General features: G+C 38.1%; 1 protein-coding gene across 1 annotated transcript; it reads left to right on the top strand.

Moving 5' to 3' along the window:
- The first annotated feature begins 10,408 nt into the window (after positions 1 to 10,408).
- On the top strand, positions 10,409 to 13,215 carry slc18a3a (solute carrier family 18 member 3a). The gene has a single exon (XM_026190348.1). It carries the CDS (start codon positions 10,877 to 10,879, stop codon positions 12,425 to 12,427), a length of 1,551 nt encoding a protein of 516 aa, XP_026046133.1. The 5' UTR covers positions 10,409 to 10,876; the 3' UTR covers positions 12,428 to 13,215.
- The last annotated feature ends 261 nt before the right edge of the window (positions 13,216 to 13,476 follow it).

Here is a 13,476-nt window from a genome sequence, read left to right as displayed (position 1 = left end):
ATGGACTTTGGGAGATCAGCAATAGTTTATTGTGCTGTTTAATAATATACAGTTCCATACACAACAGCAGAAACTTTGGGCTTGGCTACTTCTGTAACCACATGAATTTCTCTGTCACTCAATTCAAATGTGATTTGTTTTAATTTTGAGTTCAGAATTAAACATATCCATCCATTCATGTTAATCCAGTTAGTTTTAATGCAAACACTCCTGCAGAGCAAGTGATACACAGAGCAAATATGACTATTTATTCTTTTACAGACTCTGCTACAGCAGCCTGGGATATTTTAATCATTTTTCACTTTGCTTATAGTGCAAATGTCCTTGCAGACAGCAATCAGAGCATTTTCTCCTTACTAGTTGCCTATTTTGCTATCTGGTTGAAGATGAAAGGCTCTTAAATAGATTAATTCAGCTAAAAAAGAGACATCACAGTCTGACATTCAGTTTCTTAATCTTTATGGTGCCTGTTAATGAAATATGAAAGCGCATTCAGGCCACTGATATCCCATCATGTGTTGCAGGGTTGTGAGTGATCTCTCTCACCAGGATGGAAGTGCATTAATCCTCTAAAAAAAGAGGACCATTCTTGAATTCACAGCCCCCACAACACTCTGCCTGTAGATCGACTAAACATGCTTCTTTCCTCCACGCCAGCATCTAAAGTTTGCTATAACAATACAATATCACCAAGAACTGAATAAATCAGTGTTATTTACTGAGGCGAATTCATGTCTGGTCCAGAGTGCTCTATGAATTAATGTTCAAGGAACATTTCACTTCATCCATTTGACTTCTGCATATCATGAAATTTGTTTTTACTTTGATGTTTATGTAAAATACACCATTGTTTAAGCACAACATTGAACAATACACAGTACCATACTGGTTATTATAAAATGACTATTTTTTTTAAGTAGGTTTCAGAAACCACGTACCACATTCTTATGGTTTTCTTTTACCAACTGTTGATACTCGTAATATGAAATGCTAAAATGTATAACACACGTAAACTTTTGGAAAACAGCAGAGTGCTTCAGAATTTAATATAAAAGTTGTTTTAAAAAGGATATGTTTTTAAAGATGAGGAATACTTTAACAAATCATTTTTCTGTTTTATGTTACAACATAAAATACATTTGTGGTCACAAATCATTCACACTCATCATGGACATGAATGCCATGATAATTCTGGGCTTTTAATTATTTCTTAGAACTGTTCATTTTCCCAGATGGAGTCATTGGAGTCAGAAAACAAGAATTTGGTGCCCACGTTTCAAAGTACTTTTATTTTTCTCCAATCCGCATACACACACCCCGACTACTATTTGGTCCTTTAGCAAGTTGCACCTCAACCAGATGCTTTTAGCAGCCATAAACAAGCTTCTGTATAATTGTGGTTTAATATTTGATCACTCTTCTTGGCAGAATTGGTAGAGTTCATTTTAATTAGTTGGGTTCCTGGCACGAATGGATTTTATGCACAGTCCACAAATGTTCAGTAGGGTTGAGGTCAGGGCTTTGGGAAGGCTGTTTCAGAAGTTTATTGTTAGCCTAATTTATTGATTCCAAAATCAGTTTTGATGTGTATTTGTGACTGTGCCAAAATAGCTCAATCTTTGTCTCGTCTGACCATACAATTAAACTTTTCTCCTGAAGTCATTTGACGTATTAATTGGGCAGATCCAAATTTTAGTCAAGATCGAAGGTGTTGAGTTTGGAGCAAGGGCTTTATTCTTGTTGGTACCCTCAGTTTGCTCTCATCTGAGGGTGACAGTTTGGATTTTTTACCAGTACTTGGCAAAGCGGTGACACATTCGAATAACTTATCGTTATGTACAACTAATTGAACTGATTACTGTGGACTGGCAGGTGTTTAGAAATGCCTCCAAGAGACTTTCCTGGGAAAATGCAATGAATGAAATAAATGAGGTCCTTTCAAATCTTAAATATTAGTTGGTGGAATTTGAAAGACAACAATTCTACTCTACAATGTATACAGTAGATTTTGTATAATGACCGGTCCCTATAAAATCCTATAAATACTGGAAAACATTGTTTTTGTGTGGCTGATGTAATGTTTATAATTTGCAGTCATCCTGATTAATCTAAAACAGTGACAACATGCACTCAATATCCATTCAATAATCAAATAATAAAGAATTGCAGATAGATAAACTCTCTTGTCTTTTCTTATCGTTTTATTCATGTTCAAAAAGATTATGATGCTTATCTAACAAATGTAAATTACCATTAATGACTGACAGTCCTTGTGAGGTTTAAATAGCAGCTATGTGTGCAGTGCTGGAAACCTCTTTCTCTTGAATCTTAACTTGAGAATTCAAATGAAAAGATGCACAGAGCAAGTTCAACACTTGGAATCAGCTAAACAAGGAAAAAGGATTTGCCTGGTCATGAAACTGCTTGTCCATGAATTATCCAATTACTTTTGACCCTCTGAAAATATGGAATGATGTGTAAAGGGGGTTGTAATTCCTAAAAAACACTAATTCCAAATTTTTCTGAAAAGCTTGAATTAATATTGAAACACTGCAGGTCAATCACATCTTGATTGTTTGCTTTAAAATCCACTGTAGTTGTGTACAGGAGGTAAACTATCAAATAAAATTCACCATTATCAAAAATAAGCATCAAGATCTAACTGTATAAAGATTTGATGTATACAGTATGTATTGTTGCGTGTATTTCTACTCTTCAGTATCGCTATTTGTACTTGAGTTTAGCTCTGGGTATTTCTTCCTCCACCGGATGTGTGTCAGGGTGATTACACTGTAGTATTCATTCAACCAGCATTGTGGACCTAACACTCAGTGGATGTAACATACAGTAGAAGCCCCCAGTTGGTGTTTTTAAGCAGATTAACTGATGACAGTCTGTCAGTTGAGTGTGTTGTTGCATAATTAAGAACTGCTGACACATGTGTCATCAGCAACTTTCTCATTTATTGCAGGTAAGTCAACCATTTTCCATTAGAAATTGGACATTTATGGTTCCTTGATCTGTACTTGAAAAAAAGGACTATTTCTGCTAGATGCAAGAGTCCTCTAGAGATTATTTTAGTAATTATCAACATAAAATAACCACCAGAGCCTTAATGACATGTACATTGAAGTGCCCGGACACTGGTGGGCATATGGAGCTGTCATCTGGTAGGAAGGGTTATTCTGACCCCACTTCCTGAACCGCTGCAGGCCGTTATTAACTGCCAACATGAAAGGATCTGTTGTTTCAAAGAGCATTATGCAATAAATAATTAGAAAGTCAGTTCACCACCAGAGTAAAATAGTAGTAACCCAGCGCTTATCATTTCAGCTCCTATCTGGTATCGCCATAATTTCTCCAGGAATCAAAATAGTGGAACATCTTCAACTCAGCAATTTTAAGTAAAATGAAAAGTACAGGAAGCTTATATTTTCTAGATAATAAAATATTAAACAAGAAAAAAAATAAGAAAATACTTGTTTCTGTGCAGTATGTTATCCCTGACTATGAAGAATTGCTGTGAAACACTTAAGGATAGAGATAAAATCTCGTTAAAGGGTTTATTAATAGCTAATCATGAAGTGTCGTCATATATTATGTCTGCAGATTAATTATTTAAGCCACACTGGCCAAAGATTTACTTCAAATAGCTGCTGGATTATGTTATACTCTGAATCCAAATGTCTGGCAGCAGAGCACGGGTAGCTTTTTTTTCCATCGGCTTTCCTTCTCTTACAATCAAAAATATTCAGGTACTTAGAGTTCACTGAGGATTATGTCTGGTCAACCAATGAAGTTTTCATATGGGTTTTTTGAGAGGATTACACAGGAAGATGACTACAAGTGCTGGAGAAAAGGTGGGGGGGGGGGGGGGGGGGGCGCAAGGAGAGTCTGGACTGTTCGAGAAAGAAAGAAGTCATGAATCAGTGTTATAAAAAAATAATGTGGAAGATTGGAAGGAATACGATTGCAAGTGTGTGTGTGTGTGTGTGTGTGTGTGTGTGTGTGTGTGTGTGTGTGTGTGTGTGTGTGTGTGTGTGTGTGTGTGTGTGTGTGTGTGTGTGTGTGCCTGAGGCCCCCAAAACAAGTCTAGGTAGCATGTGATTTGTATTAACTATATTGTTTGAATGGATCCTGTAGCCTCAAGCACAGACTGTTTTTTAAAAAAGAAGGTGGTTAATGTCTACAGTTTTTGATTAATTATTTTTTGTTGATATTATAAAAACCTCAGCATTTACAAATTAGTCAGTTAATTCCAGTATTTTATTTATATGTGACTTTGCCCTAATTACCAAGTATCCTTCTGTGTGATACACAATCATGCTCACTAGATTTGCAAGGTATATGAAAATACAGCACTCCACCTTCCCGTCTAAATATGTTTACTACTTTATCTCAAAAACCCAAATGCAAAATATCAGATTTCAAAATGGGACTTCACAAACCAAAAGGAGACCTAGCTCTATTTCATACACAGTCTTAGTCAGTCTTAAATCTTACATCAGTACGTCTTTATAAAGCTGGACCTACAAACTGACAAATTGCTAACAAAAAAAAGTAAATTAGCTTGATAATGGGTAATACTTTCTATTAATATAATATTAATATGTTTATGCTAGCCTTTTATCATTGGCTTCTACCTCCTACCTTAATAATAGACAGCTAATGTGGCTACCAGGAAATTGCTAATAGTCAAACAGCTGAGTTACATTGAACCTTAAAGCAGATTCGAGCACAGCTTCTTATTTTTTATAGACAATGCTTTGCTTAACAATGATTTCACAAAGATCAAAGCGCTGTAAAGAGAACTATACAGGAAACCGAGCGAGTGCAACAGAGGCAGAGGTGTGTTATTACATGGCTTTGGATGACGGTGATTACTGTAACATAGCATATTGGAAAAACAAAAATATCTAAAATCATTCATAACGATAATTTATAATGAATTTATAATCAATCTTTTTTAAAAACATACAGGTAGTAATTGCTGCATGTGTGACAATGTCCCACATTCAGATTGGTCTGCCCATTATTGAAAATGTGTATAAAAATAAAAACAAGTGTTTAATAATGTTTGTTATATAAATGAATAAATTATACATTTCAGCAGGTTTAATTCAAAATATTAATAAAGTAAAAACGTGCAACAGGCCCAGTTGGTCTTATTTTAAATCCTTTGGTGAGGAGGAATGAAAAGAGAGACCCAACCTGGGGTGCTAATTCCTCTGCCACCCTTTTTAATAGAACCAGAGAGGGATTTCGGCTCCTCATGACTGACCCCAGGCCAGCCGAGCACAAACACAAGATAAAACATCAGTCGGCTGCCTCAGGTCGACCAAACTCTCTTGACTGTCAGTGATCTTGACTGTCAGATGTGGAGCCGATTATATAACCCTGACAACATGAGACTGCACACGCACACACACAATACACAGCAGCACAAATGTTCTTGTTGAGCAGCCACAGGACAATCAATGGTAATGCTGAACACAGCTGCTCCTCCAATCAGTTCATTGAATTTTAGAAATCCCACTATTTGTACACAGTGTGATTTACAGAAAATGAATGGACATGTGAACACTATATTCACGTTCATCTTACCAATAACAATGTACACATAGCACATTACATATTAGCAAAAACATATTTGTTTTGAAGAAACCACATTTTTACAGGATTAGTGTTTCACTATAATCTGGATTAAAGAGGGGCTGTGCATCACTGCTCTTTAGAAATCACTATTTTAAATCATTAAACCACACACTTTGACCAGAATAGGATGTACCGGTCTGAGGCCACTTCATACTTCACATGATTTACATTTACACGACATATTAAATATTTAAGTTTATCAAACAGATTCAAATATTAGACAAAGAAAAAACAAGTAAAGACAAAAAGCAGCTTCTAAATGAAGGTACTTAAAATTGCTGCTAAGAGTGGCCCAACCAGTTATTAGGTTTAGTGAAATCACTTTTTCACACAAGGCCATGTAGGTTTGAATTTTTTTTTTTTCACCTTAATAACAGACTGCTTCTTTTTTGTATGCTGGAGTTTTAGCCTGTATTTTCGGATGGCACGGTGTTCACAGACAGTGTTTTCTGGAAGTGTTCTTGAACTCACACAGTGATTTCTGTAACAGAAACAGGGCAGTTTTTAATTCAGTGGGACCAGAGAGCCCAGATATCACACAGGCATCCAATTTTGAGTTTCGGCCTAGTCACTTGCACACAGAGATTTCTCCAGATTCTTTAAATCTTCTGATGTTGTGTGCGGTAGATGACAAAAACACATTTTTACATTGAAGAAAATAATTCTGAAAGTGTTACACAGTTTTTTGCAGATTGATGAACTTTCACCCATCTTTACTTCTAAGAAACTGTACCTCTCTAAGATGCTCTTTTTTAAAATCTTTTTGACACATGTTGCTGTAACCAAATTGAAAATCAGTTATTTACTATACATGAAATAATAAAACGTCTTAGTTTAAATATTTTATATGTTTTTTTATGTTCTATTGTGAAGTGTGGTTTATTAGATTTGCATTTTTTATATACATTTTGCACAGTGACCCAACTTATTTTGGAATCACTGTTGTATACTTAATTTCTTTTTTTAAAGTTCTCACTCTTCATTGGTGCACAGTGTCTTCTACAGCAGCCACATAGATGAATCACACTCTACTACATAGACCAACAGCTCTTACTATTAATTTGACCTCAGTTGTATTTTACACATAAACATTAATTTTGGCCTAAAGCAGCAGGCCAGTTTATGCACAACATCCAGTCATCAGTTTTTCTAACCACACAGGGCCTGGACGCCATCGCAGTTGACACTGGGCAAGAAGGTGGACACACTGCACAGGTTCCCAGTCTATCACAGAAACAATCCATTCACACACAGAATCACCAATTAGCCTAGCATGAATCTCTTTGGATATCTGCATGGACTGAAGGAGGTTTTAGCACCCCCAAAGAAAGGCTATTCTATATCACTGAAAGTAGTATACCCTGCTTTAAATACAAATGAAACTTTGCATTTAGCATTTGCTGATTTCAGTTTCAGTCTATTAAAAAGAAACTAATATTATAACCATCAGTGGCGGTCCTAGCCTGTTTTGATCGTGCCTATGCCATTCCCACTATGCGCTGGCATGACGTCGGGGCAGCACGAGTACGAGCATTTTTGTTTGTTTGTTTTTTGTCGATGCCCGTGATGCCGCCCCCCACCACGATGCCGCCCCGCCCATATCAAAAACCGCTATGGATAACCATTTAGCTCCACAGGGGTTATTTTTGACCTTTCATAATGTGTGCATTTGGCCTCAGTAGCTTTGGATTTTGTGTGGCTGCTAGAAATTAATGCTTTGATAACTGCTCGAGATTACATGGTGATCTTGAATCTCCTGAGCAAATCAGATCAGAGCAGAGTCACTGGGAAAACAGCAACAAAAAAAAGGAAAATGTTGATCCCCTAACACAGCCAATCCAGTTATGAGGTCTGTGCTGGCCCTGAGAGGACATTGCACTTAAAACAGATAAAGATGGGGGTGATTGACAAAATAAGTAAACACAGTTAACTAAGTTTGAAATCTGTATAAACGGTTTGTGTTTATTTATCTGCCACTTCTGTGTGTAACTGTGTCTTCATATGTTTCTGTTTATGCGTGAATGCTAACAGACGGAGTGAGCAAGAGGACGTCAAGGTCAAGAGCCCCTTGGGAAAACCAAAAGCCAACTCGCAGTTTGGCCTTCATGACTGTGCATAAGCTTTTCCGCTACAGTATGTTTACCGAGGGAAATAAATGTGATTATCGAGGCTGTTCTCTCATTAATGTGACATAACATGTGGTCTAAAAATAAAACTAATTTTGAGCTGCCTTTTTGTCAGATTTGTAACAATTATTAGTCGGATTTAACATGCCTACGTCAAATCGCTCGGGGAAAACAACGGGATTTAATTCAAAGAGGGATCAAGTAGAGTGTAAATTAAAGCTAAATTTATTCTAACTTCAGCTTAGAATACTTGATCATACTCATTGTTTCCTTTATGTCTGACGGTCTCACAAGTGTTTAGATTTTACACCGTTGCCCTACATTAGTCATAAAAAATTAGGTCTTTGAGGTCTTTTGGGTCTTTTTATAACAACAGAAAATTAGGGAACACGTATCAACTGGCAGCTAAACTTCATCAAGAACAAAAGATTTCTTTCTTCTTACAGATGTTAACATCAAGAATCTTTGAAGGGTTTTTTTACTATCACACACGACGATTCGTTTAATTCTTTCAAGGCTCATGAATCCACCACATTTAGTCAAGTCAAGTCAAGTCAAGTTTATTTATAGAGCACATTTAAAAACAACCAAGGCTGACCAAAGTGCTGTACAGTAAATACAGATAAAAATACAATAGAACACAATTTCGTAAAACACCTCGCTGATCAAATAAAAAATAAATAAACAAATAAATTAAACGTTTCTAAAAGCCAATGAAAAGAGGTGAGTTTTAAGAGCAGTTTTAAAAGTTTCTAGGCTTTTGGAGAATCTGACGTGAGGAGGTAAACTGTTCCACAGTCTGGGTGCAGCCACAGCAAACGCCCTCTCTCCCTTTGTCTTTAATTTATACCTGGGAACATCTAAAAGCATGCTTTCTATTTTGTTTCATTTCAAAGTTGTTTAAAGAGAGGACAAGAGTGTTGGTGGCTTCTACTTTTTTCTGACTTTTTAGGTTTACTGTGTTTTTCCTGTGCGTCTGGCGCTTAATGTCATAAAGACTTTTGAAAATGTAAAAACATAGTGCACATAGTGAAATATGAGTTTATGATGAAAATTATAAAGAGCAGGAATGAGAGAAAACATTGAAGTAATAATAGCAGCGCTGCGGGGATATGAGGACATCTACCGGCTGAACAAATGCACAAAGGGCAAAACACAGTAATCACAGTAAAGATACTAATAAGTAATAACTGATTGATAAACTTATCAAAACACAATCTAGCTAGACGATCCTCATTGATTATATAAATATAACTCACAATCAAACCATAATGTAGCATAATCATTAAAAAAACAAACACAAAAACTGATTTTGCTGTGCAGTTATAGGTTGGTCAAAATTCACATCTCAGGTTTTTGTTTTTCATCAATTCAATCTTCCTCCACTAGATGTCGGCACAACTCTGTCTCATTTCCCAGGTATGTAGCTTACTACAAAAGCTGACAAATCAAGTTGTATTTTACACGCGAACACATGAACACAGTATTTGCCTCTCATTGAGTGAAAAAAACAAAACAAAAACGGAAATGAGTTTGAATCTACTTCTACTTCTTTAAATCCCATTGTACCTGCTTTCAGTTTCTTAGAAAGTATAATAATAAAAGTATTAATAATAATGAAATTGTGTATCATGACAAAACAAAACGACATGTGACTCCGATAACTGATTCATGAAAATTCTCTGAAGGGTAGACATCTGTTGAAATGAATTGTTTTTCTCTCTTTATTAGAAAAAATTGCTGTCACTGAAAAGTCCTGCAGTTACTGTTTATTTCAGCCTCACCACTGGATGGCAGTATCTACTTTTAAAAAGTCAGTTCACTCATTTTATTCAGCTTTTCTGTCGTTTCATGACGTACTGGGGTTTTACTGATGTTTTTTAAAGTTTGCGACTCTCTCTCTCTCTCTCTCCCCACACACCCACACACACACACACACACACACACACACACACACACACATATATATATATATATATATATATATATATATATATATATATATATATATATATATATATATATATATATATATATATATATATGCACAGTCATGAAGTTAGCTATATATATATAGTTAACTATATATATATAAACTACTGGGTTATAGCAGTGGTTAACAAAAGCGCATTGTTTAACTGTTAAAACGCATTGTTTTAGTGTCGTGTTCTGTGGAGCTGTCCACTTGATTGTGGTGCTGAATGGAGGGTGGGCGGGGGTCATTTTAAAAACTACAATTCTGCATGTTTCTTTCCTTGTATGGGTACTGCTGCTCGTGATCGCAAATGCATTCCTTGCGTTACTGAATTCAGAATCAACCAGAGAACTGAATATGTGCTCCTCTGTATGTCCGATTAGAAAAGTATTCTACTTTTAGCTTTGAATCAATTATAACCGCTGAAAATCTGGTAAAAACTGTTTAACATTGAGAAGGTTAAACTGAGCCTTTCAAGCAACTCAGTGGACAGCAGTGCGCACTCGGGATTTTATGTTTAATTAGCATAAAAGATCTGCTGGAGAGCAGCAGGACTGTGCGTCACAGCCATTGGCGAAGGTGGGAGGGGGATACCTATGGGAGCCAACAAAGTGCAGTGTGTACTCCTTCCTCCGCCGACAAAAAACATCTTGCCTGATGCGAAATGATGACTTAGCTCACAGCGTTACAGGTGACCGGAGACAGCTGGGAGTGTGTGGGTGCCGGAGGGGCGCAGCAAACGGACCTGAAACAGCCAGAGCACTGATGGAGCCGGCACTGTGAGGAGTGGGTGAATCCCCAATCTGGGAGTGCTGCCCGGGGCAAGCGCGTCACCTGAATGACGGGATATGAGACAATGAAGCAACTAAGGACGGCGGGGATAAAACGAGTGCAAGTCACACAAGTGGAAACGCGTGTGCGATGACGAACAGCGCAAGCGACAGAGAAGAGGTAAAGCAGAGAAAAGTTACTTAGTTAATTGGAGTGCCGGAAAAGAAAACACCATTTTTAAAAGAACATACACACATGTGCCAAGTGTGCGTAATTCTGTGAAAAGCAAACTGAGGAAGCAGCATTTCTTTTTCAAAAGTCAAGACTTGAGTCAGAAAAGGATAAAATCATGGAGCCGGAGGTGACCACAGAGGGCCGGGGCGCTAATATGGCACAGTCTGCCGCCTCCAAATTGTCCCAGATGGGTGAAAGAACTAAACAACTGGGCAATGTAATGCAAGACCCAGAACGACAGAAACGGATTATTCTAGTAATAGTCTGCATAGCACTTTTATTAGACAACATGCTGTACATGGTAATTGTGCCAATTATACCCGATTACCTTGAAGAGCTACAGAATGCAGCGGATCAAAGCCAAGCTGTTGCAACCAACTCCACTAATAGCACCCACAAAATCACCAAGGGGAACTTCGATCTGCAGATAGGCGTTCTTTTTGCCTCTAAGGCCATCCTGCAGCTCCTGGTCAACCCGCTAAGCGGCACGTTTATAGACAGGGTCGGGTATGATATCCCGCTCTTCATCGGACTAAATGTCATGTTTCTCTCCACTGTTATTTTTGCCTTTGCTGAAAACTACGCGACTCTCTTCCTGGCGCGCAGCATGCAAGGCCTAGGCTCTGCTTTCGCCGACACATCCGGGATCGCTCTGATCGCAGACAGGTACACAGAGGAGACAGAAAGGAGCAAAGCGCTGGGCATTGCCTTGGCTTTCATCTCTTTTGGGAGTCTTGTGGCGCCCCCGTTTGGAGGGGTCCTCTATGAATTCGCAGGGAAGTCGGTGCCCTTCGTGATTCTGGCCTGCATCTGTCTCATTGATGGCATATTATGTCTGACTGTGCTGAAGCCCTTCTCTAATCGTGAGAGAGAAAACATGCCAGTTGGTACCCCCATATACAAACTCATGATTGATCCTTACATAGCTGTTGTGGCCGGTGCTCTGATCGTTTGTAACATCCCCCTCGCTTTCCTCGAGCCCACTATAGCCAACTGGATGGAGGACACCATGCATTCCAGCCAGTGGGAGATCGGCATGACATGGTTCCCTGCATTCTTTCCTCATGTCCTAGGTGTGTATCTCACTGTGAAATTATCAGCCAAGTACCCCCATCTGCAGTGGTTTTACGGGGCTATAGGTATGGTATTTATAGGCGCAAGCTCGTGCACAGTGCCAGCCTGTAAAAACTTTGGACAGCTGATGATTCCGCTGTGTGGCATCTGCTTTGGAATCGCCTTCGTGGACACGGCACTTCTACCAACTTTGGGTTTCTTAGTGGATGTGCGCCACGTGTCAGTGTATGGCAGTGTGTACGCGATTGCAGACATCTCCTACTGCGTGGCGTATGCCCTGGGGCCCGTGGTGGCCGGACAGATAGTGCACGACCTGGGCTTCGTTCAGCTCAACTTGGGCATGGGGCTCGCCAACGTACTTTACGCACCGGCGCTGCTCCTGCTGAAGAACGTGACACAAATGAAGCCTTCTTTCTCCGAGCGAAACATGCTCCTAGAAGACGGTCCAACGGGACTGTATGATACGATTAAGATGGAGCAACGAGAGAAAAAGAGAAAGGGTTTGTGTACAACGATCGACGAGAATGGCATTGAGACCTTTGCTCGGCGCTCTTATTCAGAGGAGGAATCCTCTGGGGGAGAGTATGCGTAAAAGACCTTTAGCTGGGTGTTAAACTATCCAAGTGCCAATGTAGAGTTGTCTGTATCATGTCCGATTCAATCAATTCCATAACACTATTATGATTGTGTAACAATATCAATTATTTACCGCTTCTGGTGACAAGTTCTCTGGGTTTTGTCAAATCGAGTAGGTTAAAGCTTTAGCAGAAAGGTACTCGCTTGCGTTTCTTTATTTAAAGGTAAGATTCCTGTGAAAGATTTTGCTGAGATAAATGTATATTCATTAAGAGTGTTTATCATTGTATCGGAAACTGACTCATATCGTGTTCAGGGATTGTGCAAATGTGTTTGAACAAAAGAAGAAATGTAATGCGTCTTTATCTGTAATCTGTATTGTATGTCAAACGGCATTTGAGAAAGGTGGGGAAAAAGGTGAAATCTGCTTTTGCGTTTTATTAATTTTTTTCTGGAATGCATAGGAATGTATAGCCTCACTGTATGATGATCCGCGACTGTACATAAATGTATATTCATGTACATAATTAAATCATCATCATGCGAATGATATTGTTTACTGAAATGGTTTATTTAGGGCACAAATTGTAATTTTTATTCTGAAATGTTATTTTCCTCTATAAATGGAGATAATATATACTTAGAAAGTTATCGCAACTGAAGAATGATATTTAAATGTGTTGTTAAAACACGAAAGTGTCTCATTTAAAGATTCTGACATGTTTTGCCCGTGGAAACAAATTGGTTTGAAAAAGAAAATCTGAAATTAAAGTTTTTAAGGCCAACATATTTGTGGTGCTCTGATCCTTGACCGTGAATTTCAAATAAAGAGAAGCATTTGATTTTACAGTGAAAGTGTAACTGAAAATTTCTGGGAAAATGTCATTGGTTCAAAATATTAATAATTTCAGAGGGTTTTATGGTTTATATGAATAATAGGGTCTATTGAAGCATCTTGTTGGTCACACAAATATCTGCTCATAACGTTAAATGGCGTCATCTGAATCGGTCAGGTGCAGTCAGGTGAAAGGAGTCGTGCACCTAAACTGTTCTGCGTGTAGTGTT

The sequence above is a fragment of the Astatotilapia calliptera genome, chromosome 13 (genome assembly GCF_900246225.1).
Source record: "Astatotilapia calliptera chromosome 13, fAstCal1.2, whole genome shotgun sequence".
Taxonomy (NCBI): domain Eukaryota; kingdom Metazoa; phylum Chordata; class Actinopteri; order Cichliformes; family Cichlidae; genus Astatotilapia; species Astatotilapia calliptera.
This window is presented reverse-complemented; position numbering and strand designations above follow the sequence as displayed.